At 41.8% G+C, this 27,997-nt stretch overlaps 1 protein-coding gene across 2 annotated transcripts; it reads left to right on the top strand.

Moving 5' to 3' along the window:
- Window positions 1-4,294: 4,294 nt before the first annotated feature.
- Window positions 4,295-24,379, top strand: LRP11 (LDL receptor related protein 11). 2 transcript variants are annotated; one of them, XM_032683795.1, is made up of 7 exons: window positions 4,295-4,832; window positions 9,989-10,152; window positions 13,295-13,436; window positions 15,505-15,630; window positions 16,360-16,572; window positions 22,445-22,546; window positions 22,789-24,379. In XM_032683795.1, exons 1-7 carry the CDS (start codon window positions 4,310-4,312, stop codon window positions 22,941-22,943), a joined length of 1,425 nt encoding a protein of 474 aa, XP_032539686.1. In that variant the 5' UTR covers window positions 4,295-4,309; the 3' UTR covers window positions 22,944-24,379. The 2 variants fall into 2 exon arrangements, with proteins under 2 accessions (XP_032539686.1, XP_032539687.1); XM_032683796.1 differs by lacking the exons at window positions 22,445-22,546; window positions 22,789-24,379 and adding an exon at window positions 19,026-22,426.
- Window positions 24,380-27,997: the final 3,618 nt, after the last annotated feature.

Raw genomic sequence — 27,997 nt, 5'->3', positions numbered from 1 at the left:
TTCTTTACAAGAAGGTTGTTTTTTTAATTAAAAAAAAAAAAAAAAAATTGTTTCAGTAGCAGAGCCTTCGTGCTTGTACTGTCAGAGTGTCTCTGCTGATACCACGTGGTGCCTGGCTAATGCTGTGCAGTCAATTATGCAGTATCCAGGCAGAAAAGCAATCACAGCACGTATGAACGCAACGTTACAGTAATCACCTGATGTCTCAGCTCGATCCTTGCCACTGCTGCTAGCGGGAAAGGATCTCTAAAAAACAGTCCTGTGCCTTTCTTCATTCTCTGCCTCCTTCCCTGTTTTGTCGTAAAATACTTGCTTTGTGTTAGGCACAATTACAGTCAGGCATACAGAAAGGAGGGGAGGTTGTTAATAACATTCTACTTTATCAACCAACAGAGCTCTCACTTTCTGTACACTGATATTAAATATAGCAGTAAAAAGGCAAGCACAATTACACACACACACACACACACACACAGCCAAGATATGGTTTAGCTATTTTTCTTTTTCTTAAAGAGGGCAAGGAAAACTGTTTACCTACTTGGACTAATATCAGCTCAAGCTGCAATCAGTCATACCTTTTTAATTTGCATCATCATGGGATGTTCATATAATCAATACAATATGAAGCACCTTCACAATTACATTTTTCATTTAGTAATTTGAAAAACTATTCTGCCTGCTATTTTCATAATACCAGTACCAAAGCATTACACAATTATGCTTGGGAAGGATGGGAAATATTAAAAATAACACCACACAAAAACTGAGTGATGTACCTGTAATTCCTCTGCTCCCACTCCTAACATTTAACACCCTACCCTCTGTAATTTGTGCAGAACACCTCGTCTCTCACTCTCAGGGTCAGAAACCTGAATCTTCAAGCTGCAAAGAAAAGGTTATCGCTTCAATTCATTCGTGGGCAAATTGCTCAAACTCAGCTGTCAATCATCAGTCCACTCCAGCATCTGAGCTGATTTGTATCTATCACGGGTGTTTACTCAACAAATTCTCACAAGCAAACTGGAGCAGAGAAAATGTGTTTAATGATAGCATCATGCCGACAACACGTTTTCTGCAGATAACATTTGCATTATGTGTTTACTGTTTGCAGAGCATCTGTAAGACTTCAAATGAAAAGGAAGACATATTTCTTTTTCTGAGCACATGTTCTCCACAAAAAAGAAAGCACAACTCCATAGGAAAGCAGTTCAGATGAGGAAGTTTGGATGTAACTTTGCCTTTTCTTCTTGCTCTCTTTCTACATTCTCAGGTCTTTTTCATCCTCCTCCATTTCTTTCCCCTGCTTTTTTAATTCCTATTATTCTCTTGCTTTGGAAAAAATATAACCAACAGAAGAAAAAAGCAGATGCACTCAGATCTTACTCTCATAGTTTCAGCAATTTATGAATTTTGAATATGAATAAAGATTGAAACTAATCAACAGATGGTTGAAAACATGAATATTAATGAATTCTGAATCCCTGTATTACTCTGCCAGGTATTGTTTGGATATAAAGAGTATATGTGTAGTCCAATCACCACTTTTGGAAAAGAAAGCTTGCAGTCTCTTTAGCTGTCCCATGTCTGATGGACATTTTGGACAGTAAACTGTGCTACATGCGTGCATCCTTTGAAAAGGGAAAAAGAACTAAAACGTGACAAATACCTTTAGGAATTTCTAATGCCTTCTGCTTGAAAATCAACCATCCCAAAACTTCATTTTCATGAGAGGCAGGAACAAAATATCTTATATATTACTATAACCTAAATATTAATTCATATTTGTACCTCCACAAACCAAAGGAAATCTAAGGCACTCACAACAATGAAGCAGTAAAGAAATGTGAAATTAAGTATAAGTAGTTATTTACCCTCAGGCAGACATTAACATCTAGCAGCAATCTGTTTTATATAAGTAATAAACTGCTGCCACCTTCTGAAAGAAGCTCAGCACAACTACAAATGCCATCCATCTTTCTCACAAAGCCAAAGTAATGATATGCATATTCTAAACCAAGAAAATTAGGCAAGAAAACAAATTCTGCTGCAGCATCAGTACAAAAAAATTTGCTGCACTTAGACACTCTTGCTCAAGAAACTAATCTGAAGGTGGCATCAACACTTCCAAACACAAATGTAAGAATGTCATCCTTATCCCAACTCAGGAAAACATTTTGACATTTACTAACCATCAAACTGTTAAAACTGACACTGAAGCAAGCCAACAGGACAGTGACCTCTTGGACATACCCTTTACCTCTTAAATGCTCACCTGCTTGAAGAAGAATCTGCTCTCCTTGGAGACACCTTCCAACCACAGCTTTCTCATTATAAAGCAATAGAAAGTGAACATTTCTCTCAGTGTTTTCTGCAAGAACCTGCTGCTTCAGTGTCACTGCCACTGACAATCAGGGACCACTGTTCTGGTAGAATTGGATACAACAAGGGTTGTGGGATGAGTGACCCCCTATGCCCTGTAAAGGGGCCCCCACTAACGAACACTGGCTGTGTGCTGATCCAGAACTGGGAGCTTCTGCTCAAACAGAGTAGTTTCAAATCTTTGGTGACTCTGAGAAGTCATGACCTGGTGCATTTTTTCCCTCTGCCAACTTCAGCCTCCACAATGGTGGAGTGAGCTTTAGTTTCATTTACATTTTAGAAGCAAAATAGTATCAGAGGGTATGACAGCAGAGCAGCAGCAAACCAGTGTCACTTCTAGCAAATCAGTACCTTACAGTCAGCATCTCCATATGAATAAATTGATCACCTCTCAAAAATTTCCCTAAAAAATTAAATTATGTCATTTTAGCCTGATTTTCAAAGCAAACAAGGATTATACCATTTTATTGACTAGCTGGTCCATTTTCCCATAACCTTTAAATGTATTGATCATTTTCAACTAAAATTGGTCAGAAATTGAAAGTCTCAGAAATACAATTTCTAGAAATTTAGAAAACCCACAGAGCACACAGTCAGGAAAAAATCAGTCTTCAACAGCTGTACTGCTGACAGGCCAACCTGCTTCAATGACTACAGCCCCATGATTTTGGAGAGGTGGAGGAGAAATCATAATCCAAACTATAAGCTGCATGTGAATTTTTTGAGCAACACCCAAGGGTCCACAATGGCAGAATAATAAAGTGTATTTGCTTTGGAGGCAATTCTGAGTTATGCTGGGAACGTGGCCTGAAATAAGACTTTTCCAGTAATTCAATAAATGTAAGAGTCTGTGTCTAAAGGTGCTTGCAAGAATGAAACTAATATGGAAAGACCTCTCTGCCCCTTATGACATCCCTTTGTACGCATCACAAGGCCCATCACCAGCTCTATACATTTACTGTCAAGCTTATATTTCTCAGTGCTAGTAGACAGGTCTCAGTGTGCCATTCCAGCGCGGTTGTTTTGGAGGATTGCTGATTTCGAGGGATAACACACTTATTAATTTGTGTCGCAGAATCAGCCTTAATTTAATGATAAAGCAGAAGTTGTGACAGACATAAAACTGATTCATTTAATTAGAAGCATTTCTCTGAAAGTCATTTAGCAAACATTTCAAAAACTTGCACGGGGAGCTCTTCACCAATGTCTTGGGTGGTTAAGATCCCATGTGGGATTTTTTGCTAAAACTGAAGAGGTCACATCTTTATGTGTTACATTTTTGACTACTGGGCTTTTTTTCCCCCCCTTAATTTGTGAGCAGAAATGCTACACCTGGGATGGAGCCCTCCACACGATTTCTGGTTTGTTTGTTTGTTTGTTTATTTCCTTCCTCAGGGTCACAGAATCACCAGCAGTTTCAGTGATCACCAGCCCCGATTATTTGCAGGTGTCACCTCCCCTTGTGGAGTCACAGAGTCATAGAAGGCTAAAGGCTGGAAGGGACCTTAAAGATGACCTAGTCCCAACCCCGCTGCCATGGGCAGGGGTACCTTCAACTAGACCAGGCTGCTCAAGGCCTTATCCAGCCTGGTCTTGAACAGTACCAGGGATGAGGCACACACAACTTCTTTGGGCAGCCTGTTCCAGCATCTAACCACCCTCACAGTAAAATATTTCTTCCGTATATCCAACCTAAATCTCCCTTCTCTGAGTTCGAACCCACCGCTCCTTGTCCTATGGCTCCAGCCCCCGACGGAGAGTCCCCCTGGGGGGCGGTGCCGGGGCGGGGCCCGCCGGAGCTGTTCGGGCGGCGGGTGCTGAGCGCGGCCGCGCCGCCTGGTGCAGCCGGGCGGGGCCGGCGCCTCCCGCGCCCGCTCGCTCGGGGGAGCCGGCGGGGGGAGCCGCGCCGCCGCCGCCGCCGCCTGGGGCCATGGCGGCGCTGGTGCTGGTGCTGCTGGCGGCGCTGGGCGGCCGGGCCGTGCTGCCGGGCGGGCGCTGCGCGGCGCCGCTGGCCGACCTGCGCTCGCAGATCTCGGGCGTGGAGACGCTGCTGGAGGAGTTCCGCCGGCAGCTGCAGCAGGAGGAGCCGGGGCCGCCGGCGACGGCGAGCGGCGGCGGGGGCGGCGGGGAGCGGTGCGGCGGCAGCGGCAGCTTCTCCGCCAGGCCCGACTCCATCATCCGCACCAAGGACTCCATCGCGGCCGGCGCCACCTTCTTGCGGGCGCCGGGCGCCGTGTCGGGCTGGCGGCAGTGCCTGGACGCCTGCTGCGCCGAGCCGCGCTGCACGCTGGCCGTGGTGCAGGGGCCCGCCCGCCCTCGGGGCACGGCGGCCGAGCCGGGCTGCTACCTCTTCAACTGCACGCACCGCGGCCGCCCCGTGTGCCGCTTCGCCCCGCACCGCGGGTACAGCTCCTACAGCCGCCGGACGGCCGGCAGCGCCCCGCCGCCGCCAGGTAAGCGATCTGCGCGGGAGGGAGCGGCGGCCCCGCGGCGGGAGGGACATGGCGGCCCTCGGCGCGGGGGCGGCGGGGCCGGCGGGGGGAGCGGGCGCCGTCCGTGCGGCTGCCCCCGTGCCGGGAAGGCGCTCCGGGGTCGAGAGGCGTCGCCGGCGGGAGGAGCGAGCTAGGAGCGCCTTTCGGCGGGACTCCCCGAGCCGGGAGAGGCGGCCCGGCCGCGCCCGAGGTGACCTTATCCATGTGTATAAGTATCTAAAGGATGTATGCCAAGAGGATGGAGTCAGGCTTTTCTAGGTGGTGCCGAGCAATAGGACAAGAGTCAACGGGCAGAAACGGATGCACAGGAAGTTCCGCCTGAATATGAGGAAAAACAACTTTACTGTGCAGGTGACCGAGCACTGGAACAGGTTGCCCAGAGAGTCTGTCCAGTCTCCCTCACTGGAGATACTCAAGAACGGTCTGGACACAATCCTGTGCCATGTGATGCCGCTTGAGCAGGGAGGTTAGACCAGGTGACCCACTGTGGTCCCTTCCAACCTTACCCATTCTGGGAGGGTGTTCGGGCTTTGAGGGTGTTCGGGCTTGGGGAAACCCACCCCTCATCCGTCTGTCTCTGCAGAACCCTTGGGGTCCACTGTGCCAGCCAGCCTGTGGCTGGGAGCCAGCTAGTGGGGTGAGCTTGTTCACGGGCCACACACCCCTGGGGGACCAGAGAGGTCCCAGCTCCCTGGGAACTGGGTGCTGGGCACCTTGGAAAGCATGACTGGGATGTGATCCTAGCTGGTGCAGTAGCCTGAGGGCAAGCACATGCCTTTCTTCTTGGGGGTGCTGTCCAAATGTTATTGCCTAAGCTGGTTTCTCATTCACTTAATTCAGGATTTTTCCTGCTTAAGAACTTGAGAGCTAGACTGAAGAAGACAAGGATGCCTCACCAGTAGTTCAGAGGCAGCATGGACATTCTCCATAAGCACCTCTGGAACCTGGGCCACATCCAAAGCAGCGGTTTGTTCAACCCTGAAGCATATTTAAAAACAACATATTACAGAGCAAGCAGCTGTAGATGAAAACAAGTCTGGATTTCTAGATTTGGAGTCTGTTTCCTAGCACCTTATCCAAAGAATTTACTTTCCCTCCCCCACCTCCTGTTGTTAAACAGTTACATCTTAAATAATTTTGACTTAATTTCATTACCTCTGTTGACAATACCTTCCTAAATATCATTTGCATCTTCTTCAGCAATAGATTTCATCTGAAGTAAATTAGTCACTGCATGCAACAGGAAGACCTGATATTCGTGTGGATGAAAACTGTGCCCAGATGTGCCTGCTGTTACTGCTCCCTTGGCAGGGGTCCATCCAGTCCTGCCTATTTCTTGAGAATGTCAGTGGGAATCCTCTGGAAATATGAGAGAGCAGGGGCTCAATTTGTAGAGGTGTTATGATGCCTAAATATTTTTGCAAAGTGTGTGAGCAGGATAATTAGAGAACTATAGCACGAATCTTATGTCACCAGAGATGAAGCAAGCTTAAGGTACCAGAAAAACCCAAGGTATGATTTTGACATTTTCAATGGGGAAAGTATTAGTTACACAGCATTATTTATGTAGCAACTTCAGGGTAATTGTGTTTCATAAGCCCATATGCACTTGCAAGATAGAAGGGTTAAGACTAGATTTTACATTGAAGTCTTGAATTAGGCTTCATTTTGAACTGCCTTAATTCTTATATAACCTGGAGCTAATACTATTGTACAACTAATACTCTACCTATTAGAAATCTTGAATTTCTTGAGTTCCTTGAGTTCTTGAATTCTGGAATTCTTAAATGCTTTGCCTTTTTGTCAGATTTGTGTCTATCGGCACTGGGCTTGCAAGGCAGTTTCAATTCCCAATCTGCAAATTGCTCTGCGTTCTTTTGGGTTTATTTAAAAGTCTGCCTTGTGGGTGATGGTGGTATCAGAAACAGGGGATTATGATTTCTTAATGCAATTACACTGGAGCTGAAGCAAAGCCACAAAGGAGAATGAACTTTTATTCAAATGTCTGTCAGCTGTGACATGGACCAGAAGAGATAAAATTAAGATTGAATTATTTTTCTCTGATGTTCTTTACCACTGAATTAAATTACATTGAAAAAATAATCTGGACAACAGGACAACAAAGGCACATCTCTTTTCCCTTCTGTCACCCCATGACTGAATTTAGAAAATTTAGGAAAGAACTTTTCATTTCAAGATTTTCTTCTGTGAGGGGATCACGTTTTAGCTGTTCCTTTTTTTTTTTTCAGAGTATTTGGTGTTGAGTCTTCTGTTGTTTTCTTTCTGAGAATACCAAACCAACATTTTTCCATAGATGTGGTGCCCTCATAATTCCAAAATATTTTTGAACATTAGGATACAGTGTGGGGTTTCATTTATGTTAAGGATCTTCATTAAACGAAACCCAATTGCTTATTTAATTCTGTGAGCAATTAATGGCAGATACATATTTCTCAGATCAAGTGTGTCTGTGCAATTCCAGGACAGTTTAGAGAGACTTACATTTCAGTGTAAGTCCAAGTTCTTCACTATACATCCAGTTTGTGCTGGTTTGGCTGTGGATTTTTGTTGCACTCCCAGGCAGTTTGTGCTGTGCTAACAGTGAACCCCCGTATGCCTATATGGAAATGAGAGATAATTGTTTTCACCTTTGCTAGGCAAATTCTTACATTTTTGATGTAGAAATAAAGAGGACTTGAATGTCTCACTGGAAATGTCTGACTGCTTCTGTGCCACTCATTAGTGATGAGCAATGAAAAGATTCAACATTAAGGTAAACTAATATCAAACACATTCAGGAGTTGTCAGTGAAATAAACTTTTGTAACAAAGTCTTCATTCAGAAGGCAGCTTAATTATTGGCAGGATAAGTCTGTATAAAGGATGGAGGAAGCAGAATAAGTTAAACCTATCATGTTACCCCTCCAAAGAAAAATGCATTATAAAGTTGCACCCCTTTTTCTAGAAAGTAGCCAGCTCCATCATCTCAGTGTTGACCTGAGATACCAGTTCTTTACTGCTTATTTACATTCAACCTAATTGCATGTTAAAAACAGAAGTTTAGAGATGCTTTCTGAGTTTTATTTTGCTGTTAACCTGTGGCTGATAGTCCTTTACTCCCATGAGTGGTGGTTTTAAGTGGCTCCTGAGTATCCCTCCTTAGTTTTTTATGCTGATTTCTTAGAAGCATGTATTCCCCAGATCTGAAGGTGTTTCACTAACTAAGGATTATGTATTCCATTACTTAAAACTTTGCTGTGGAAAAAGAGTCTTCAGCTCAATAGAATATCTCCTCCCATGCCATATGTCTCTATCAGGCCAATTTTTCCCTTACTAGAACAAACTTGAGCGGTTTTGCCCTTGATTTACCTTTCTGAAGATAATCTGGTGCCTTACAAGCAAAAGGTGGTGCTTCCATCCTTTGGGACCAGAGTGGTCCCTCACTCATCTTTAGCAAAGAGCTGGCATGAATTTCTGTGACCTGCCTCAACATGCAGTGGTCCTTCCATTGCAACTCATGCTGTTGGAGTATAAAGTTAGTCCAGGAAGAGAGTATCCTTATTGCTTAGGGCCCAGGGGAAGTGGGATTTTTCTCTGCCCCTGCAGGACATCGATCTAATCATTTAAACAGGCATGTGACATGAAACCCCTTTCCAAGGTAGAAGTGGAAGAATGAGCTCTGCTGTTTCAGACCCAGGTTGGTCTCTTTTTGACAGTTATTGGTAAAGTTAATAATTGTGGGAAGATGTTACATAACTCATATGTACCAAATAAAAGTTGCCCTGGCACTATAATGGTGGTGGTTATTAACAATTAGGGGGTTTTTTGCACCTAGATGTTGCTTTTAAAACAAAGTTGGTTTTGAGAACTGAGTGTGTACAAATTAGGCAAACTTTCCCGTGCCAGCTGGATGAGTGAGAACTGGTTCCTTACTTTCTATTATCAGAGCCTGTTTTCAGTTATTTGTATGTTTTCCTAACTTAGGGCATTTGCCCTGTATTTTTCTGTGTCTTACCTACTGCTGACAAAAACAAGAAATAAGAAGTTTGCTGTTCAGTCAGAGATAAACAGTTGTCCAACTGCTCTGATGAGCTCCGTGCCTTCGAGCAGTTCTTGGTACTGTTGAAGAGCATATCCAAGTAAGATCCCCTACAATGACAGGGAAATGCCTTTCCTTGTGCAGCTAACACAGAGTGAAGTTACAAGCTTGTGTTCAGTAGATGCTTTTCTGAGCATAATATCAATATCCTTTACAGGGGTTGAAGAGCAGAAAACGCCCTGGCACTCCAGAGTACCAGAAAGAATGAAACTTGAGTGGGGAACTGCAGAAAAATACAATCTTGTGGCTAAAGTTGTCAAATACTGACTTGTTGATCTAGATTTTATCCCTCTGTCTTCTCTGCACTGTCTGCAGGTTGCAGAACAAATGGCTTTACTTCTCACAGGCTCTGTCTCTTAACAGATCATGGCTTTTGTTAGTCTAACCTGAAAAACTTGTGGTTTGATTGGCAAAAATACTTAGTACTCACAATTTTAATCAATAACAATTGTACTTTGAATGTAGCAAAATGCTACAAATCCTAAATAGTCTGAAAATCAACCTTTGAATGTCTTAAATGAGGCACTTAAAATTGGTGGTTGTTTCTGATTCTGCTTCACCAGGGTGCCACCTTATGCTAAATAAGTCTTTCACTCCTGTAATGATGTATTATAAAAAGAGACTAAAAGCCTATTGAATTATGCAGAGTGCTATAAAAGGTGTGCTGTAACTGTTTATGTAATTAATATTTAAACCCATTTTCATTAGTTCAGATTAAAAAACTACACTGATGCTAAAAATCTTGTTTGTTGTATTACTGAAACACACAGGTGCCTGAGAGGTTTTCTATGCCATATGTTTCTAATGTAGCAGTTAATTCCCGAAGACATCATTGAATATAGAACAATTAACTAAAATTGAAGTAGATATTACTTTGGTGCACTAATGAACATGTCCATCTTTCAGAAAGTTGCACAGCAGTGAAACAATACCTTAACCAAGAAAAAAAAAAGTGTTTTATATAAATAATAACTCAGCTTCCCCTGATAAGTAACTGGTCTTCTCCTTTTTTATTGAAGAAGAAGAATATGATGAGCCTCCACAGTGCAAGGCAGGACAAGATATTGTGCTACAGTCACCTGTTGACTGGGTGCTTTTGGATGGCCGAGAAAGTTCAGATGACCATGGAATTGTGCAGTATGAGTGGACACTGCTGCAGGGTGACTCATCGGTTGAAATGCAGGTACATGTGCAATCTCACAACATGGACAGTTAATTCCAGATTGTTGTGTTTATACAGTTTTAAATGTAGAGCTAAACATATTAAATGTATTCAGATGGATCTGTCTACCAGGCACCAAAATTAGGATGTCTGTACAATTTGAACATTTATTTCACAGAAATGTAGAGCAGCCCAGGTTGGAAGAGACCTCAAAAGATCATCTGGGCCACCCTTCTGTGGGACAAGGAGCCTAGATGAAATAATCTGTCGAATCACATCTTGAAGACCTCCAGTGAAGGAGGACTCCCTGGGGAGTTTGTTCCAGTGATTATTTCTAGTGGTTTATACAGTTAATCTCTATCCTGGATGGCATGAGACAGCCAGCAGCAAACAAGTAGATGCTAATGCTTTACTGCATTTCAGCTCTGCTTCCTTTTGCCATTGTTTGTGCTCACTTGCACTTGGTTTTCAGCCTCTGTGATCCAGGTTAGAGACCCATCAGTAATTCAGTTACTGAAAATTATTATCTTATTAGGTGTTTTCACCAACAGCCTTCTGTCAATGCTTCTGGAGAAACTGCAAAGAAATGTGTGATACAGACCTTTTGAGATATTTCATCCATCGCTTTGGTTTCAGCTTAAAATTAGCCATCGAGAGAGGGATCTTTCATCTTAGCCTTCTTTGTGAATGCTCTAGGATCAGCAGAAAAAGAAAGGAAAAATGTCTCAAACCCAAAGAGTCTACTCATAGTCTGTTCACAGCCCACAGTATCCAGGGCACACTGGGAACTCCATCTTGAGCGGGAAGGATATGTAAAGGTGAGAGAGTGTGGACCAAAATGAAGCTTTAAGAATAGTTGCTAGATATCATCTAGATGAAATGAACATTTTATTAGCAAGACTTCTTAATATAACCCCTTGCAGTATTATTTTCTTTCAAGAGCAATTAAATACTCGGTGATGTAGTAATATATCTAGAGTAAGAAAAAAATTAAATTTAAAAAAAAAGATTTAAAATTTATGTTTTGCTATTACTCAGAGTCACTCTGAAAATACAGACAAGCCTCATATCCATTCAAATTTGTGAAAATCACATTAGTCTTGGTGGTTTCTTTGTATCTGTTAACGGAAAATGAATTTGACACACATTCATGCTTAAATAAATCCTTTTTATTGTGTTCAAATGAGCAGGGATTTCTCCTACAGATATGTATCCTGATGATTAGTCATGATAATTTAATTTTTAGAGTTGAATTAATAATTGTGATTTTTTTCATACATTCTTCAGTTGATGTTTTTTGTGCTTTAGTTACTGCCCTGAAGTTACTGAATTTCATGTCATTTATTCTTTGAGAATAATGCATGAAACCATAGCTACAAGGAAGAATGGGAATGTGTTTAAATAAGATAAAAGGCAGCTGTTGCATTGCTCTTATGGACTGAAGAATAAATAGAAGACAAAGGAGGTGAAAGGACTGCTATAGAGAGATCTTATATTGTAGAAGGAAGCCAGTGTAATTATTTTTTTTCTATTGTGACTGATTATTGCTTTTTAGATAATTTGCTTCTCAGATTGGGACCCACACTCTGTAGCTGTGCAGCTCCTTGACACTTAGGGACAATAATGGGTTGGGGTTTTTTAAAATGCTGATTATCTGGAAATTTACTATCTATTTTAAGCCAAAGTTTCTAAGAAAGCAAGTTCAGGCAAGCATTCTTCAGGGCAGGATGAAGACAAAAAGGAAAACACAGAAGTCACTGGGAGCAGTGGTGGCATATTTGGAAGTCAGTGGCATTTCTCTAGCTCTGCACTGAGAAGAAACTTGGACTCCAGGGCTCATGAGTTTTAAATACCGTGTTTGCTCTCTCAGTAGTCACAGTGAACAGCAGCACATATTTTTTAGAGCATATTAATTCCTGTAATACACTAAAGAATAAAATTCTAATGGGTCATACACTCCATCAGGATGTAATCAACAGAATGATCAGATAACCAAATGCATTCATGCAAATAGAAAAGGAAAGAAATTTCAGTTAGCAAATTCTGTTACTCAGAGAGAAAAATGCATTTATCAATACATTCTGCTATAAAGGTAAGTCTAGGATGCTATGATCATATTACTCAAAACCTCCTGTTTTCTTTCATGAAAAGCAACTTAAAATAAGCAAAGATCTTTATTGAATCTTTGGTTTAAGATAATCACAGAGGATTTTAATATGCCTTTCAATTACTTATAAAAATAGCCCTGTGTGCTTCATTTGTAAAAATGCACTACATGTCCAGTAAACCTGATGTGCTTTTTTGTAGTTACTGAAGTATGTGTTAGTGAATTCTGAGACAGATGAAATTATTTGTGACTGGTAACGGTTATGAGGTTAAAAAAAGTTCAACATTTACAAATACCACACTTGTTTTATTTAGAAGTACTTCTAAATTACTATTATACTAATAATGCTAGTTTGGTACTTGCTTTAAATTACCATAGAATAAGTTATTTTATTAATTTCTTGATGATCTAATACACTTTTAAGTTTTTGTATCCCATGACTTTCTGAAACCAAATGATTAGATCACTCACTGTAGATGAACTTATATCTGGTTCAGAGCAAGCCATGGAAATTCAGCATAGGACGTGGAAAAATTCAGTCCAGCAATTTGCAAAAGTTGTGACTGTATCAAATGTCACACTGGTCAGAGGTGGGCAGTCTTGTTGATAAAGCCATGCTACCACTCACTTTATCATAAATCAATATGTAGCAGAAGTCACTTCTGTGGATCCATGTATATTGTCTACAGACTAACTCAATAGAGAGCAAAAGGCTAATGTTTTACTGCTTACCCTCTAAACTTACATTTCTAATTACTGAAAAACTGAGTTAAATGTACGTGTCCATTTATTTTCCAGTGCTAAGATCCACAGCTCCAGGTGACTGAGTGTACCATGAAAAACAGTACCTAAATATTGTGTTTATTTTTACAAATGGGTGGAAAAAAAAAAAACAAAAACGAGATCAAATGTTACATGTTGACATACATGCTTGACTGGACTGACTAGACTTAAGAGACTTATTTAATCTGCATGAAATGAGCTCCCTGTTCCTAGAAGTTTATGGATGGATTGTTTATACCAATATGGGTTTTTTCACTCTCTGTCTTTAATCAGGTACCACAACCAGGAACACTGAAACTGTCTCACATTCAGGAAGGCGGGTATATTTTCCAGCTAACTGTGACAGACACTGCAGGTCAGCGGAGCTCTGACAACGTCTCTGTGACCGTTCTGCCCATGGTTCATTCCGCAGGAGGTGAGAAAACAAGTTGTTGTTGCCTGAGTGACACCCAGGGTATGGTATTCAGAGCAGAGCAAGGGTCTTGATAGAGGCAAAAATCTTGTTCTCCATTTCTAGTGGTTTATTTTGTCTTTATCCATTACATAATGGTATCTCAGCTTTGAATCACTCTTTCAAAGTGAAGAAACAAACAAGCAGCAACTGTGTGTTACAGCAGTAATACTTCCAAGCATTGAATGTTTGTCCTTCTACTGCTTATAAGCATGCAGGGTTGTAAAAATGAAATACTGCCATAGTTATCAGGCACATTGTAACATTGAGGTGGTGTAGACAACATGACAAGGCTTGTGCTATCAGTTAAACTTAGCTGTTGTGCTATCAGCTAAAATCAGTTAATTGTATGTGTGAGGCAGACTAATAATAATAGTGACCTGCATCTGTAGTCTAAGAGATGACTTCTTGTTTTCTTGCATATAAGTTTTTCTGTCTAGTGGTTGTTATTGAAGCCTATGCTACTGGGGAAACTGAAACTGGAACTGACCCATCATTTTTAAACTCTGAGCTCCAGAAACATGTAAAAAGCATAAAGGGTAGAAAATAAATTAGATTTCAGTGGCTGTCAGTCCTGGTCTCTTTAATGTAATAACTTCTAATTACGTTGTAATTAACAGGTTGCTAGTACAGATCTGCTGCTCTGGCACAAAGTAAAAGTTAAATAGTGTTATCACCCTGTTCAGCTGAACCAGTGAAAACCTTGCTCTGCACCAGTGCAATATCCCTATGCGAGAAGGTAGTCCCTGTGGTAATAAACTGGTATTGCAAAAAAACCTGCTTGATAATGCCTGTGTTCCAGTAATGGGTTATAGAGTTGTGTTCATAAATGTTTAATTCAGCTAAAGCAGCCAGAGAGGTTTACTGGTTTGTTTATTTGCTGCTGTGGGTATCAGGGGTATCTTTTGTATGGAGCACACAGAGGATGCGCTGTCTTTTTTATTTTTCTAATTCCCCATCTGTGTTAGCAATTCAAGTGTTACTGCTATAGCTAAACCAGTGCCTTAATGCATGCAAGATCCATGCTATTATTAGCGCTGAAGTTTAGGAGACGCATTTTCTGATTTTAGGAGTTTTAAACAGGCATCCATGTTCCTGCCATGCTTCCATTAGCATTGCACAGCTTTCTGGTGCATAGCAGGATAACAGCCAAAGGCTGTGACATCCTTATGCAAATCGATTTGCTGTTACAACATTAATCAAACACTGAATTTGATAGTGCTTTACAAAGTGATGAACTACACTGCTGTTAGAAAGACAAAAGCATACATGTAAACACCTGAAAATTACAGGATCAGAATGGGTTTCAGGAAAGCTTTGAGTATGCAAATTGAAATGTGCAGGGACACTCTCCATTTCCAGGGGAATCTAAATATTAGAGCAGGCAGCAGTCAGTCCTTTCTGGTGAAAGTCATTTGAGAGACCTTGTGGTAGTCCTGTTCTGGTCTGTGCTGTATTGAAGTCATTGGATTACTGATGTAAATAAATGACGAGCATTCTTTATGTATTTTAATTAGGTTGCAGAAAACATGCCATAAAAGATCCCATACAGTCCATATGTGTGCATGTAAAACAACATATTATCCGAAATACATAATGGGCATGTAGTAGGAATTACATGCTGGAACAATGCCATTACAGCCACAGAGATTTCATTTATTTATTTTCAGGACTGTTCTGGGTCTTTTAAGCCTAAGAAAGTCTCCTTTTAGCTTAGGCCAGCAGAATTTAAAGCACTGTAAGGGTGCTGCACAAGGTATAAGGTGCAACAGCCTCCAGGTTGAGTATTGCTGCACTAAAGAGATTTCCAGAATAGTGATGAAGGTGCCAGAAATAGCTATTACCTATATTAGCTTCTATGTCAATATGACATCATATAGCTGAGTCTGACCTTTCTTCAACTTTCTGCCTTGTTCATGGTCCTTCTTGACATAGCATGGTTTTGCTTTTTCCTCAGTGCTGCAGATTTTAGTCATTGACCCAGTACTTACTACCTGGATTTCTTGGTAATTTGGGAATTGTTTCTCAACAGCCTGTGTTGGGGTTTGCTCTCGCTACCAGTTTATCTGCGATGATGGCTGCTGCATTGACATCACTTTTGCTTGTGATGGTGTGAGACAGTGCCCTGATGGATCAGATGAAACTTTCTGCCAGAATCGTAAGTGTGCCAGGCCGTGGTGTAGATTGTGGAAGTAACCACAGCCCAAATGACCAAAGGGAATGATGCCACTTCTGTGGCCTCTCTCTCCCTATGAGTTAGCTCCCTAAGTTGCTCCCAACATAGAGCCTTTCATTGGAATTAGCACATGAGAAGGACATACAGCAGGTGCTCAGAAATTTTCTTCAAAGCATGTTAAAACTATCGAGGGTTCCTAAATGACTGATTTTGTGTTGAATATTTCAAAGATAGTTTTTTCACTTGCATGATGATTCTGGAAAGAAGAACTGTGTTTCAGAGTGTCTCAGAGATACTATTCAAAGTGCTGCTACACACCTTACAAGAATCTGAAACACTCTGAGCAGGCAGGGGAACCAGCTGATTCACAATCCCTCTGTTTGCTTTCATTAGTCATCCCTCAGTATGTGCCCACGCTCAACTAAGTGAACAAAAATCTTCAGAGGGTGAATTGGCACAATGGCTAACCACTGGCATTGATATTTTAGTTGCTGGACTTCACTGTAGAGTTCATGAGTGTACTTTTGCTTAACAGTTGGCAGCAAGCAACTGCTAACCTTTTATGTATCTGGAACTCACATATCATCATATATGTGAACCTAGGGAAGACTTTTAGCCTGCCTCAAGGCCCATATTGAAGGGTCTTCCTTAAGAACACTCTCATTCCCTTTAATTATGTACAAAAATTATGATTTTTTTTTCTGTTAACAGTCAGCCCAGGTCGAAAGACAGTGACACATGCAGCTCTTGGCACTACCCAGCAAAGGACTGTAGGACTGACCGAAAACACAGATGAAAATTTCTCTGCAGAAAACACCCTGAAAGCCACTGTCAGAAATCAGCCAGTTCTCTCAGTGGATGCAGACATGTCTAACCAATCGCTTTCTCAGGGACCAAAGAAACAAATCAGTGGATTTGTGCCAGGTAAGAGTTGAAATGAATCAGTTTCAGTAAATCATTCTCTTTAAAGAAAGAAAATGTCTTGCACCTTAAATTTATTTTAATTGTTTTTTGGTGCCTAAGAGGAAAAAAATTGAAAATGTAAAAGATACAAAAGAAACCTGTAATAATGAAGTTCTATGTAGGTTTTGATTTATTATTGTCGTCTGCTTTTTAGCAGGTGCAAAAAGAAAATTAAAATGTAGGGATGCCAGAAAAATAATACAGTCTAAGGAACAAAACATGCAGTGAGCTAAATACAAATTCCACCCCAGGTTCAGCTCTGTAGGCTGATGTATTAAGGCTCTTTAAATCTGTAGGAGAGTTACTTCAGGAGACATAACAAATGACGGTTCAACTTGGGTGAAAGTAATTGCTTTCCTCCTTGTGTTAATTATGACTTCTTTCTTTTTTTCCCCTCTGAACTAATATCTTCAGTATTAAGGACATTTTTTTTTTTCTGAACTGTGTCTCCAGGGCAGGAGAAGTCTTTCATCACTACAGAAAAGGCTCAGCCTTTGATAACAAACAACCTCAGGTGAATGTGTACAGGTCCCCAGTATTGTTCTCCATAGTAGCTGCAGGCCTGTAGTGAGTCACCGTGTGGTGATGTTACAGGCAGAGTCCCCAGCCCTGGCCTTTGTATGAGACCTCCCACTTTATTTCTCACTTTTAGACTGATTCATGGACCCCAGACACAGCTATTTATAACCACTTTATTTCCAGTTACAACAGAGCAGTGCTCAAGGCCCTCTGCTGCCGACTCTTGTAAAGGGCACTGCGCCTGGCTGGCACTTGAGTGTTTCTTCAGATGCTTGTACTTCATCTGTGGAGACTGCAAAGGGAGTGAAACAATGTTCTTCAAGAATTAGACTGCCTCAGTGAATGCCTAGGGACTGATAGCAAAATCCTCGAGTTTTCCCCTTTTCCTGGCAGTGTAGATGACCTCGGTGCTCCTCACTGGGATGACTTAAATCCTGAAGTCTGATCCAAAACCTTCTTCCTCACATAGTCTTGAGTGACACCTAATATGGGGCCACCTAAACTAAACATCAAATTTCCAAGGAACAATGCAGCCTCCAGTGGAAATTCAGCTGCTAAGTAGGTCTCAAAAATCATTTGGATCGTGAATCCAGATGTAAAACCAGAACTGAGGTCACCAACTTCAGCAACCTATAATCAGGGGTTGTAATTGGAAGTACATCTATAAGTGTGGCACTTCTACATAGTCATTTTCTGTGTTTACCTGCTGCACAGTGACTTACTTGCACTGGTTTTGCTCTCAAGGTAGCCTTTTGCACAGCAGTAGACATGCAAAGAAAGAAATTCTTATAAAACTAAAAAGTGTGATGGGGCTTCAGTAATAAGTGTACTACCAGTAGCTGTTGTAATTGTTTTAATTTTAAAAAGGCAAGATTTCAAGCTGACCATGTCTAGGTTTTAATTCTTGTGGATTTAATTTGCCTTTCTTGACAAAACGCAGTCAAATTTAATTTTAGAGGCTTAAGAATTCCTTCAGAATAGAAGGTTCCAGTCTTTACTGACCTAGGAACCCAGTACTTTTAACCAAAAAAAAGCAACACACGCTTAGTGAGGTTAAAATCGCCTATGGATCATTCCAAATGGGGTGCATGTGTGGGATGTGAAGAGGTGCCACATACCTGGATCCAAAGGGCAATGCCAAAAAAATGCTCTGCCAAAACCTGCTCTGAGCTGCTGTCTTCTCCTGCAGACCTTACACTTCATAGGAGTCACATTCTGTACATTAATGATTCACAGAGGTCCAGAGAGGTTCAAGTCCTGCCTCACTGGCGAGCATCACAGTCTTATAAAGTTGAGGAACAGGCATCTAACTTGTTCCTAAAATTCACCCAGATCCATTATTAGACTTCTCTCCATCACTGCCATCTCAAGAAAGTTACAGACCAAACCTAATAATTATGTGATACAAAAATTAGACACACAGAACTGCTGAAGCAGCTCCATGAAGCTCATCTGAGGTGTTCAGAGGGGCAATAATTGCTAGATGCATTTTGAGGAGAGGGAAGCAGCACTGAACAGAAACCATACCAGCAGCCTCAAAAGTTCAGCAATTCCACTGGCAGAAATCCTGGTTCTGGGATGGACTGTCTCCTGAGACAGTGCTAGAGCCGCTACTGGTGCCAAGGTGGAACCTTTGCCTCTGAGTCACACTGAAAAGGTCTTTGTTGGCCCAAGGCTTTTTGGCCTGGAGTTGATTTTGCAAACATCCAGGCTTCCTATTATACATAAATTTTAAAAGATTTACTTATTTTAATGTCAATATGTTGAAAAGTTCTCTACTTAACTTACATATTAAAGGGATATGGCTTTACAGTGGCAGCACAGGCTCCAGCATTTTACTTGTGGCTGCTCCATTCAGGGCTACATTTGTCTTATTTCTTAGTTGACTGTTTCAGATTGTCATGGAAATACAATCCAGGAAGGATAACGTGATGCTCTCAAATCCAGTGAATGCAAGGCAGAGTAAGAGAAGGTGTTACCTATTGGAGCATATGGCACATTCTAGCTGGCTGCTAAACTTGATGCTTGATACAGGAGCTTTCAGCTGACTTCTAAAGAACAGAAGTTTTTCCCAAGAAGTTGCAGGACTGGGGACTTGCTTTGTTTTCTTTTTTACATTTGTTTTTAATACACTGGTGGTTACAGTACCAATAAGGGCATGTCCCTTCTGCTACTTACCTCTCCATAAACAGATTTCATCTCTCATATTCTAATAAAGATGTCCAATAAAGGGACCTCCTTGTCGAGTACCAGCATATTTATCTTTTCTCCATTTTAAAAGGAGCTGGGCTACGCTGTAATATTTTGGACTGTGGGATAGTTCCTGCTAGCAGGAATATAAGCTTTCTGCCTATGAGGGTCATACAAGGGAAAATTTCTCCCAGAATCCATTTTCTCTTAATAGTTTCTCTGTTCCAAATGTCCCTTAACCTGCCGTCTTTACTCCAGTGGCCCTCATGTTTGTCTCTGACTTGACACAAACTTTTTAAGAATTTACACTGAAGTATGAAAATATGAAAATATGCAAGTCCAAGTTAAGTACTGTTTAAAATTTCTACCTGGCCTAGCAGAGGATTTATTCACAATAAGGAGAAAAAGACCACAACCAAGCAACCAAAACAAAAGCCAAAAATCAGTCATTGTTGACAATGGCTGAATCTTATTCTGCATCCTGCCTTTCCAGTGGGATTCCTCTACAGCTAGGTGACTCCAGGGGAACACTTGGTCCAACTCTAAGAGATAACTTCCTCAGACACTCAAGGCACAGAGTCTTCTGCAACAGACTCATGGTTTAATTTTTGCCCAAGCTGGAAGGCCAAACATTTTCTTCCAAAGTTGGGAGCAGAGGCAGGAAGAGGCATTTTATGTCAATAAAGGAATCTGTTCTCTCTCTGCAGACATATCTCCATAGTAAAGTAACCCAGACTGCATCTCCTGCAAAGCCCAGCATAGCATTTCTTCTCCAAAGAGCCCAAGTGTCCTTCTCCAGGGAAGTTCTTAAACTCAGCTGCATATTTGGCACTGCTGCAGGTGCAGATGAATACAGCAAACATACAATTGCAGCAAAGCTCACTGGAGTGAGCAGTGGGTTGACTTCTAAGCAGCAACAGCCAGTAGCAAACGTGGTCATGCAGACGGGTTGAATTCATGAGCAGCCTGAAGATTTGTGCTCCCCAGCATAGCCAACTCAAGTGTATAAATCACCATAACAGCTTTGCATTCCCCTGGCACAAGGTCCCTGCCTCTTCCAGGCTGCCCATGCCAGCTGTTGTGCAGTGCTGTTCAGGGCTGGGATTACAACATTTGGCTGAGTGCCCAAGCCTTAGTCATGTTTTTACTGTGGAGGCATCAACAGCGGGTGCTCTAACCTAGATCTCTAATTTAGGGTAACTGGAAAGGGCTGTAAATTGCAATTTACTATTAACAGACTAGAAAATCAAGAGAAAGTGAAAACAAAATGAAACCCAGGTAACATGATTATGTCAGGCTTCTATACTTTTTTGGGGAAGTTGCTCTTTGTTTTCTAGTGATAATAGATAAGGTGTTAAGCAGCACTGACTGATAGTCTCTCCAGTCATGTAAAAGCAGCCACAAGTCTTAACAAAATCCTACAAGCTTTACTGAAGGGATTCTGTTCTTCTACCATTCCAAAATTTTCCCACTAAACTTCTCTCCAAATTTGCCAAAGGTCTTTACAAGCAGTTGGCTTAAATATTCCATTTACTCAAATGGCAGGAAACAAATTTACAAAACAGGCATTTAGATCTAGCCTTGCCGTTCAGGCTGGAGCAGCTCTTAAGAAAAGCCAATATCTTTTAGGTATTTCCAAAATAAAGACAAATATTTGTTTAATTTCATTCAGGAAAAACAGAAGCAGAAAACAGCTGCTGATTTTAGTCTAAGTTACATTCAGGTGATCTTGCACAGATCTGATACCATACAGGTACTTTAAAGCCAGGACAATTTACACTTAGGATTCCCTTAAGTCCACTTTACCTGCCAGAACAACATAAAGAACCCAATGAGGTGGAGGCAACAGCTCATTCCTAAGGCATCTCCTGCAGGTGATCTTAGTGTTTATGTATTCCTATCCATAATGGCAAGGCAGTAAAACCAGAGCCTGGGAGGTGGTGTTCTGCCTTAGAGTGGGGACACCAGCACTGACCTTATGACAGTATTGATAAAACAATTTAAGCTTTAATTAACAGTTGTGAGTATTCACTGCTGCCACTGACAGGGACACATTCTGCAGCTCTTCAGAGCTGATGGTGGTGGGTGGGAGTTACACAGAGTGCACATTGCAAGCTAATTGACTTAAACACTTCCTTAACACCCACCAATCTATGTAATGCCAATTACAACATTTCACATTCATGTTTTACAGATCTTGTAGCATAGTGTGTTTCTGCTGGCTCTGTCACAGTTCTGAAGGCTGCCAGCAATGTATCGCAGTGCAGTCAAAGTGCCCTTCAATATTTATGTTATCAGTAAACCCCAAATATAGTCAATACTTTAAAAACGTAGGCATATCACTGATTTTTGTGAGGGTGTTGGTGGATTAAGCTGTCACTCTTACATAGTGTCCCCACAGCTATCAGAGTAGGACTTGAGTGGGAGGGCAGGAGGAGAGAGTCCCAGTTGAGTTACTCTGCTTTTTTAAAGCAGAACTGCCGCCCCATGCATTCCCAAGAACACTCCCAAGTGTGTGTTGTCTCTTCTTGAGTAGGTACAATGCTCTGTAATATCTTACCTACCACACAAGCTGCAGAGACTCCAAATCATCCTCTTTGAAATGTTCTCCCCATGTATTTTCATGTCTTCCAAGTACCTAAGTTCTGCATCTGTATGTGTCAGGTAACAGGCGAAGTTAAGGTGATTTGTGCAGCCAACCTATGTGTTTTCTGCTTTGTAGGTTCCAAGGACAGAGATCAATGTAATGTGAAATGGCCTCATTTTCAACTACATATGTAAAGAGCTTAAGCAAAGTTTTAGCTCAGACTAGTCTATATGTCATTTTGGAAGTTTGTAAAACAGAATTGATATCCTTCTTTTTTTAGTGGAAAGTGACCCCACTTGGGTTTGGTTGAGATGCATTGGGGTTTGGGATGCAAAACTGAATTCACATTTTAGCTTTAGCTTCACATTATTTCAAAAATTCAAGTTATACAGTTGAAGTCAGAAGATCTTAACCTACTGTTCGATTTTTTTTTCCCTAAGTTTAGTACTTTACGTTATTTAATTCTAGTGTCCTGTGGATAAGACTTTCTAAGTCACTGAACAGCCATATTCATTTATCTTGCTTGACTTTGTGCAGATAACAGTTCCTCAGGGAAAAGAACAGATGATAAAAATGGGAATGGCATAATGGTGCCAAAGAGAGATCAGTTTGAAGGTAGTCATCCAGTCCCAGAAACAGGTAAGACCAATCATGTGAATTCATTTTGAATTACATTAGTTTTTCAGTCAGCTGGTACAATACACATACAATGGTCAAAAATTGAATAATGTACTCCATATTCTGGTTTCATAGCATGAGTTGCTCGAAATATTAGCATCTAAGTGATAAACTAGCTGTATTTTTAAAGAAAAATGTCAGGTTTTCTCTACCAGCATCTCACTGTATTAAATAAAACGTAATTTCTCTTAACCTCGTTGTAGGTGCTGTGTTACCCTTAGCCTTAGGCTTGGCCATCACTGCTTTGCTGCTTCTTATGGTTGCTTGCAGACTGCGCTTAGTGAAACAGAAGCTTAAAAAAGCTCGACCCATTACATCTGAAGAGTCCGATTACCTCATCAATGGGATGTATCTCTAAAAATTGGATTTTGGTCAGTTGTTTTCTCCCCTTTCTTCTCCTGTGTCCATGAACCTCTGCCTCTATAACAGGACCAAAATCCTTAGTTAATTTTCAAGTGTAGAAGCAGTTTACAAGATGAGGAACATATTCTTCCCCTTCAGTGATAATATAAAAAAGTGAGTAGATGCCCATGCTCAGAAAATAAGAAGCGTTCAGGCTCCAGAGAGTAGATGCAGTTGTGCAGAAGACACTGCAACATGGGGAGACTCCATGCTGGATGCAGGGTGCTCTTGCCCTCCCCACAGCAGCTGGGGTCTCAGCCAAGGCCGAGTGTGCCCCAGGGCCAGGGCACTGGAGCAGCCAAGGCCCAGCAGCCCTGGCACAGGGGGAAGCCTGTGCCAGCATGCTCTTCTCAGTGCTGCCACTGCTGCGCTCTGCTCTGGAGACCGGGATGCTCCAACCAAGGCACTACTTCACTGTCCAGCAGAAACCTATTTGTGTACTTTCCCCCTAATGCACTGGAAGTGTTTTCATTAAAGAATTTGCCTTGCTTTGTTAATGAAAAGCAATCACTATCTAGGCGCCAGCTTTTGTAAAGAAAATTGGGATTTAAAGAACAAAGCATCTTTCTTCCATTCATAGTTTAAATCTGTGCCGCTAGCAGAGAGAGCCATGCTTACTAAATGCTGAAATGAAAAAATACAAGTCCTCAGCAGATGAGCTTGGACCTCCCAGTGCTCAACAGCAGTCATGTACTGCTGCCCAAAGAAGCTGTGGATACCCCATCCCTGGCAGTATTCGAGGCCAGGCTGAATGGAGCCCTGAGCAACCTGATCTAGTGAATGGCATCCCTGACTGTGGCAGGAGGGCTGGAGCTGGATGATCTTTAAGGTCCTTTCCAACCCAAACCACTAATTCTGTGAATGATCCCAGAGCTGTCTCTCTCCCCAGAGCTCAGGGCTTGTTCAGCCTTTTCTACCCCTAGCCTGCCACCCTTCCACAGCGTGAGAAAGCAGCACACAGCAGTTTTTATCCAAGATGCCGGAGTGTAGGATTCCTGCTGGTTATCCCATAGCTCCCTGCAAAGCTTGAAAGCTTTGGTGATCTGCCCTCAACCCAGAAAAATTCTCATAGAATTAGAGCAAGTAATTGATATGTGTGAGTGAACTTCAGATGTGTTAACAGTAAAATGTGTACAGTACATGTTATATATACATATATATACACAAGAATCGTGCTGTCTGTCTTGTTTGACTGTCCAAGGATGTCACATTCCTCATGGGTCCCAATAAAACCAGAGTCAAATGAGGCATGCATCTTTTTGTATGTCGTCTTTTGTACTTCAGTAGCTTCAAGTCAGCACAAATATTGCCATGGTATAAAAATAGTTCTTCAAGTTGTTCGTTCTTGATTACTTTATGTAAAATAGCTCTAATAAACCTATTTTATTCTTATATTTCTTGCATTGTCTCTATTTTCAGCTGCCAGCTAAATTTTGTGCTACTAGACCACATCATGAGAGCACACAGAAGTACATTTCTCCTTTCTGTGAAGCAGCCTTATAAGAAGCTGGAATGTGTGTGGTGGGGGGAGTTGTTGAGATACTTACTTCAGGAAGACTGAGAATGACAGGGCATCTACCTGCAATGACCTGTCTCTCCAACAGTGCTTGAGCTGAGCAGGACAGCAGTCCCAGAGCTGACTGTGCCAATCACTCAGGGAATCTGGTTTCTGGTGCTCCTTGCTCAGAGCCCTCATGCCACATTAGGCAAAGTCTGGTAGTCTGTACTTCAGCGTTACAGTGGGTCCAGGAGACCATCTGCTGATGCTGCCCATTTCCAGTTGGGGAGCATGGCCTCTCCTCCATTCTGGTCATGTGGCAATTAGCACAAGACCCAAAAGACCACATTTTAAATACAGCCTTCTAGGGAAGACACACTGTCCATCTGGTTAAGGTATTATTTCCCATCACTGAAGTTTGTTTGGAGGTTTAATTAAATATCTAATTCTCCTTCACCATCTTACCATAGCAGCAAGAAAAGCAGTCTTTTCTCACTGTGCTCCTATTACTGAAATCCATTACACCAGCACACAACCAGCAGCAGGACAAAAGGTTTGGTTTTGTTCTTCCAGGCAGGACAACAGTGAGATCTCACACAAAGCACAAGCCAGCTAGTACAGCCATGGTGCGAGAAAGCTGCTCAGCTTTCCAGTCACTTCACACAACAGCAGGCTTTGTTGCTGTGCTGCTGCAAGTGGAATAAACCTTCATGGATTTTGCATATGACAGGCAAGAATGAGCACCTCCAATCAGAGAGCAGCAGACAGCAAGCACAGTACAGGAGTTATAATGACGTGTTATAGTTGCCACAGTATTCCCAGGGACTGTTCTTTCCAGGAGGGGAGATGGTGACAGTTGCTGTTGTGCAGACCACCAGCCTGAGGCCTATTACTTCCTGGGTAATAGCAAACTCCACGGTTGGACTGAAATAAACAAAAAAGTTTGCATCTTACCAGAATTCAGCCTGGGCATAATCAGCTGGATGGAGAGCAAGACAAAGTTAGCAAAATAACAGATTGCCTTGGCAGCTTCTGCAATAACACACACATTGGTCTCAATACCGTGTGCTATCATTTAATAGCTTTCATGCCATTTGATTTTAAATAAGTGATACTGAACTACTGAGCCGGAGCACACCTGGACACTAGCAGAAAATACTGTGGCAAGACACCCTTGTTGACACACTTGGGGTGCTTTTCCCCCTTCCCTCCAGGCAGTTCCCAGTCATTGCCTCCTTCTGACACCACTTCTGTAGCCCCTTCCCAGATGCTCCCAAGGTTGAAGCTCTCCCTCTAATGACAAGGCAGCACTCAGAGCAGGCGGTGCTTGTAGCCCATCTTCACAGCTGCACTGCTAATACTGCTTTCATGGCTTCTCCTGCAGACCCCAGGAGCTACAGAGTTATACAGTGTTTATACTGCAGCAGAAGTGCAACATTCTGTGGGAAAACTGTCACTATTTGAGGTCTGTCAGATCTGTTTTTCCTATCCCTAATACCGAAATGTGTTTATCCACATATTTGGGAGTATGCTCAATCCACCTAGTCTTACCAGCATGCTTAGACAGGTAAGCAGAGCATATTGACTGCTCAGATCACATACCCCTGTGGATATTGCTTCTCTGTGTACTAGGAGAGGTCATTATAATTTGTTTTGTCAGTGTATTTGTTGATCAAGATACATATTTCACTTAAACTGCTTTTTTTGTTTTCCTGTTTTGCCCTTCAGACCACCTTAAGGGTAAAAACTGCTTCAGAGTAACAAACAATACCTAGGTTTGATCCATATTTAGAAGTAAGGGCTTTTTTCTGTGATATGGGTTGCTTGCTGCCCACTTTTGCAGGGGATCCTAGCCTGAGCATCCCGTAATCATTCCATAGCACTGTGGGATTATAGCAGGGGCAGTTCCAAGAGCACATTTGCAAAACAAAAAGGCTGAAATAGGTCAGTGTGATGCTCCATTTGCTTTTCAAATCCCAGATAAACATAGGAGTTTCAATCCCAAGCTGCGCAGAGCAAGTCAGAGGCCCAAACCAATAGTAATGCAAACATGCCATCCCAAAACAAAGAGAGAGCCTTTCTAGTAAGCCCCAACAGAATCCACAGTCATGCATCGCTGAGGTCTGTGCTGGCTGCTTTCATGAGCATCGGGAATTGGGATTTTTTGGTTTCTAATGGCAATAGCTAAAGAGTAACAGCAGAGGGAAAACGTGGAAAAGATTCAGAGAGTGATGACAACCATAAAAACCAGACAGAGGCAATAAACACACAGTAATTACTATGAAAGAAAAAAGCCCATTAAACAATTGGCCTGAGCTCAGTAAGAGGGAAGCATGCTGTAAACAGGGAATACTTAAAGGGGGGGGGGGGGGGGTGGGGAAGGGGTAAAGCACATAGAAGTAATCTTGCTGTACGTTTTTCAATAGTTATTTAAGTCAGAAAGTGAGCTGCACTCTGCACTGGAGTCCTGAAACACAAAGAGAAATCTGGAAGGACTGGATCAGCACAAGAAGCAACTTCAGAAACAAGTTTTTAAAGATACCTGCTAAAATTTTAATTTTTGCAGTTGTAAGGCTCCTGGCTGACAGTTATAAACCACTCATAAATCAACAAAAACTGTATTTTGAGCAGGCAGAAAGGTTCAGTGAAGGACTGAGTCACAGTTTGCTTGGCCAATAGAAATGTATAATCCTGTTCTAGGGGGCAGAGCAAGAAACTTTCACATAGTTCTTCACAACTAAATGCACTAATGCACTAAAGACGTGCATTAAAGGTACCTACACTTAAGAGAAATAACTGGACAACACATATACAGAGGGAGCAGGACTGGAAAGGACTTGAAAGCAGGCAGCACAATGGAAGTTTGGGCCTACAGGGAAAGCATCCCTGAAGGCTAATTCTATGCACATTCCTGATGCTGCCTCTATATCCAGAGGAGATGAGCTTCTCTAGAGCTCTAGTCAGAGCAGTAGCCTAGGCAGATGCTCTGAATCACCCATTCCCTAACCAGAAGCCTTTGAGAGTGTCCTGCTAATCCATAAGGCACCTGCAATAAAAGTTACTGATTAGTCTCAGATGCCCCTTCTCCATTATGAGCTGAAAAAGGATTTGGCAGAACATGGTAAACAAGAAACTTAACCTGTTCCTACTAAAGACACATAAGATGGAAACATAAGCTTAAACATGGCTAAAAAAAAAGACTTTAGCTTCCCAGTAGCATCAGGGAATGTTTTCAAGAGTATCATCAGGTAATTTGCCCAGAAGCATATGATGAAAATGGCTGAACTACAAAGAAACATTAGAAGATCGAAGTGAGATCTCAGAGAAACACTGTTAACAGTCTTTATGAAAATAGTCTGTTGTTGCTAAAATAGTTTTGCTAAAAGACATGGGATTAAGTGTCTCAAATTTTCAAGTTTGGTGTGATGAGACACAAAGTGAGTTATTTTCATTTTTCCTTCCTGAAGCTTTCAGGCAATTTTCAATGGGCAGCTGGATCTTCTCCATACATA

This window comes from Chiroxiphia lanceolata, chromosome 3 (genome assembly GCF_009829145.1).
Source record: "Chiroxiphia lanceolata isolate bChiLan1 chromosome 3, bChiLan1.pri, whole genome shotgun sequence".
NCBI lineage: Eukaryota > Metazoa > Chordata > Aves > Passeriformes > Pipridae > Chiroxiphia > Chiroxiphia lanceolata.
The sequence above is the reverse complement of the archived record's forward strand: the minus strand, read 5'-3'. Positions and strand labels throughout refer to the sequence as shown.

What these genes read in the sequence shown, in the direction of transcription:
- LRP11 (XM_032683795.1), top strand. Translation starts at nt 4,310, where the DNA reads ATGGCGGCGCTGGTGCTGGTGCTGCTGGCGGCGCTGGGCGGCCGGGCC. An exon ending in CATGGTTCATTCCGCAGGAG is followed by an intron (nt 13,437 to 15,504) that starts GTGAGAAAACAA and finishes GTTTCTCAACAG; the next exon opens with CCTGTGTTGGGGTTTGCTCT. An exon ending in TCATCCAGTCCCAGAAACAG is followed by an intron (nt 22,547 to 22,788) that starts GTAAGACCAATC and finishes ACCTCGTTGTAG; the next exon opens with GTGCTGTGTTACCCTTAGCC.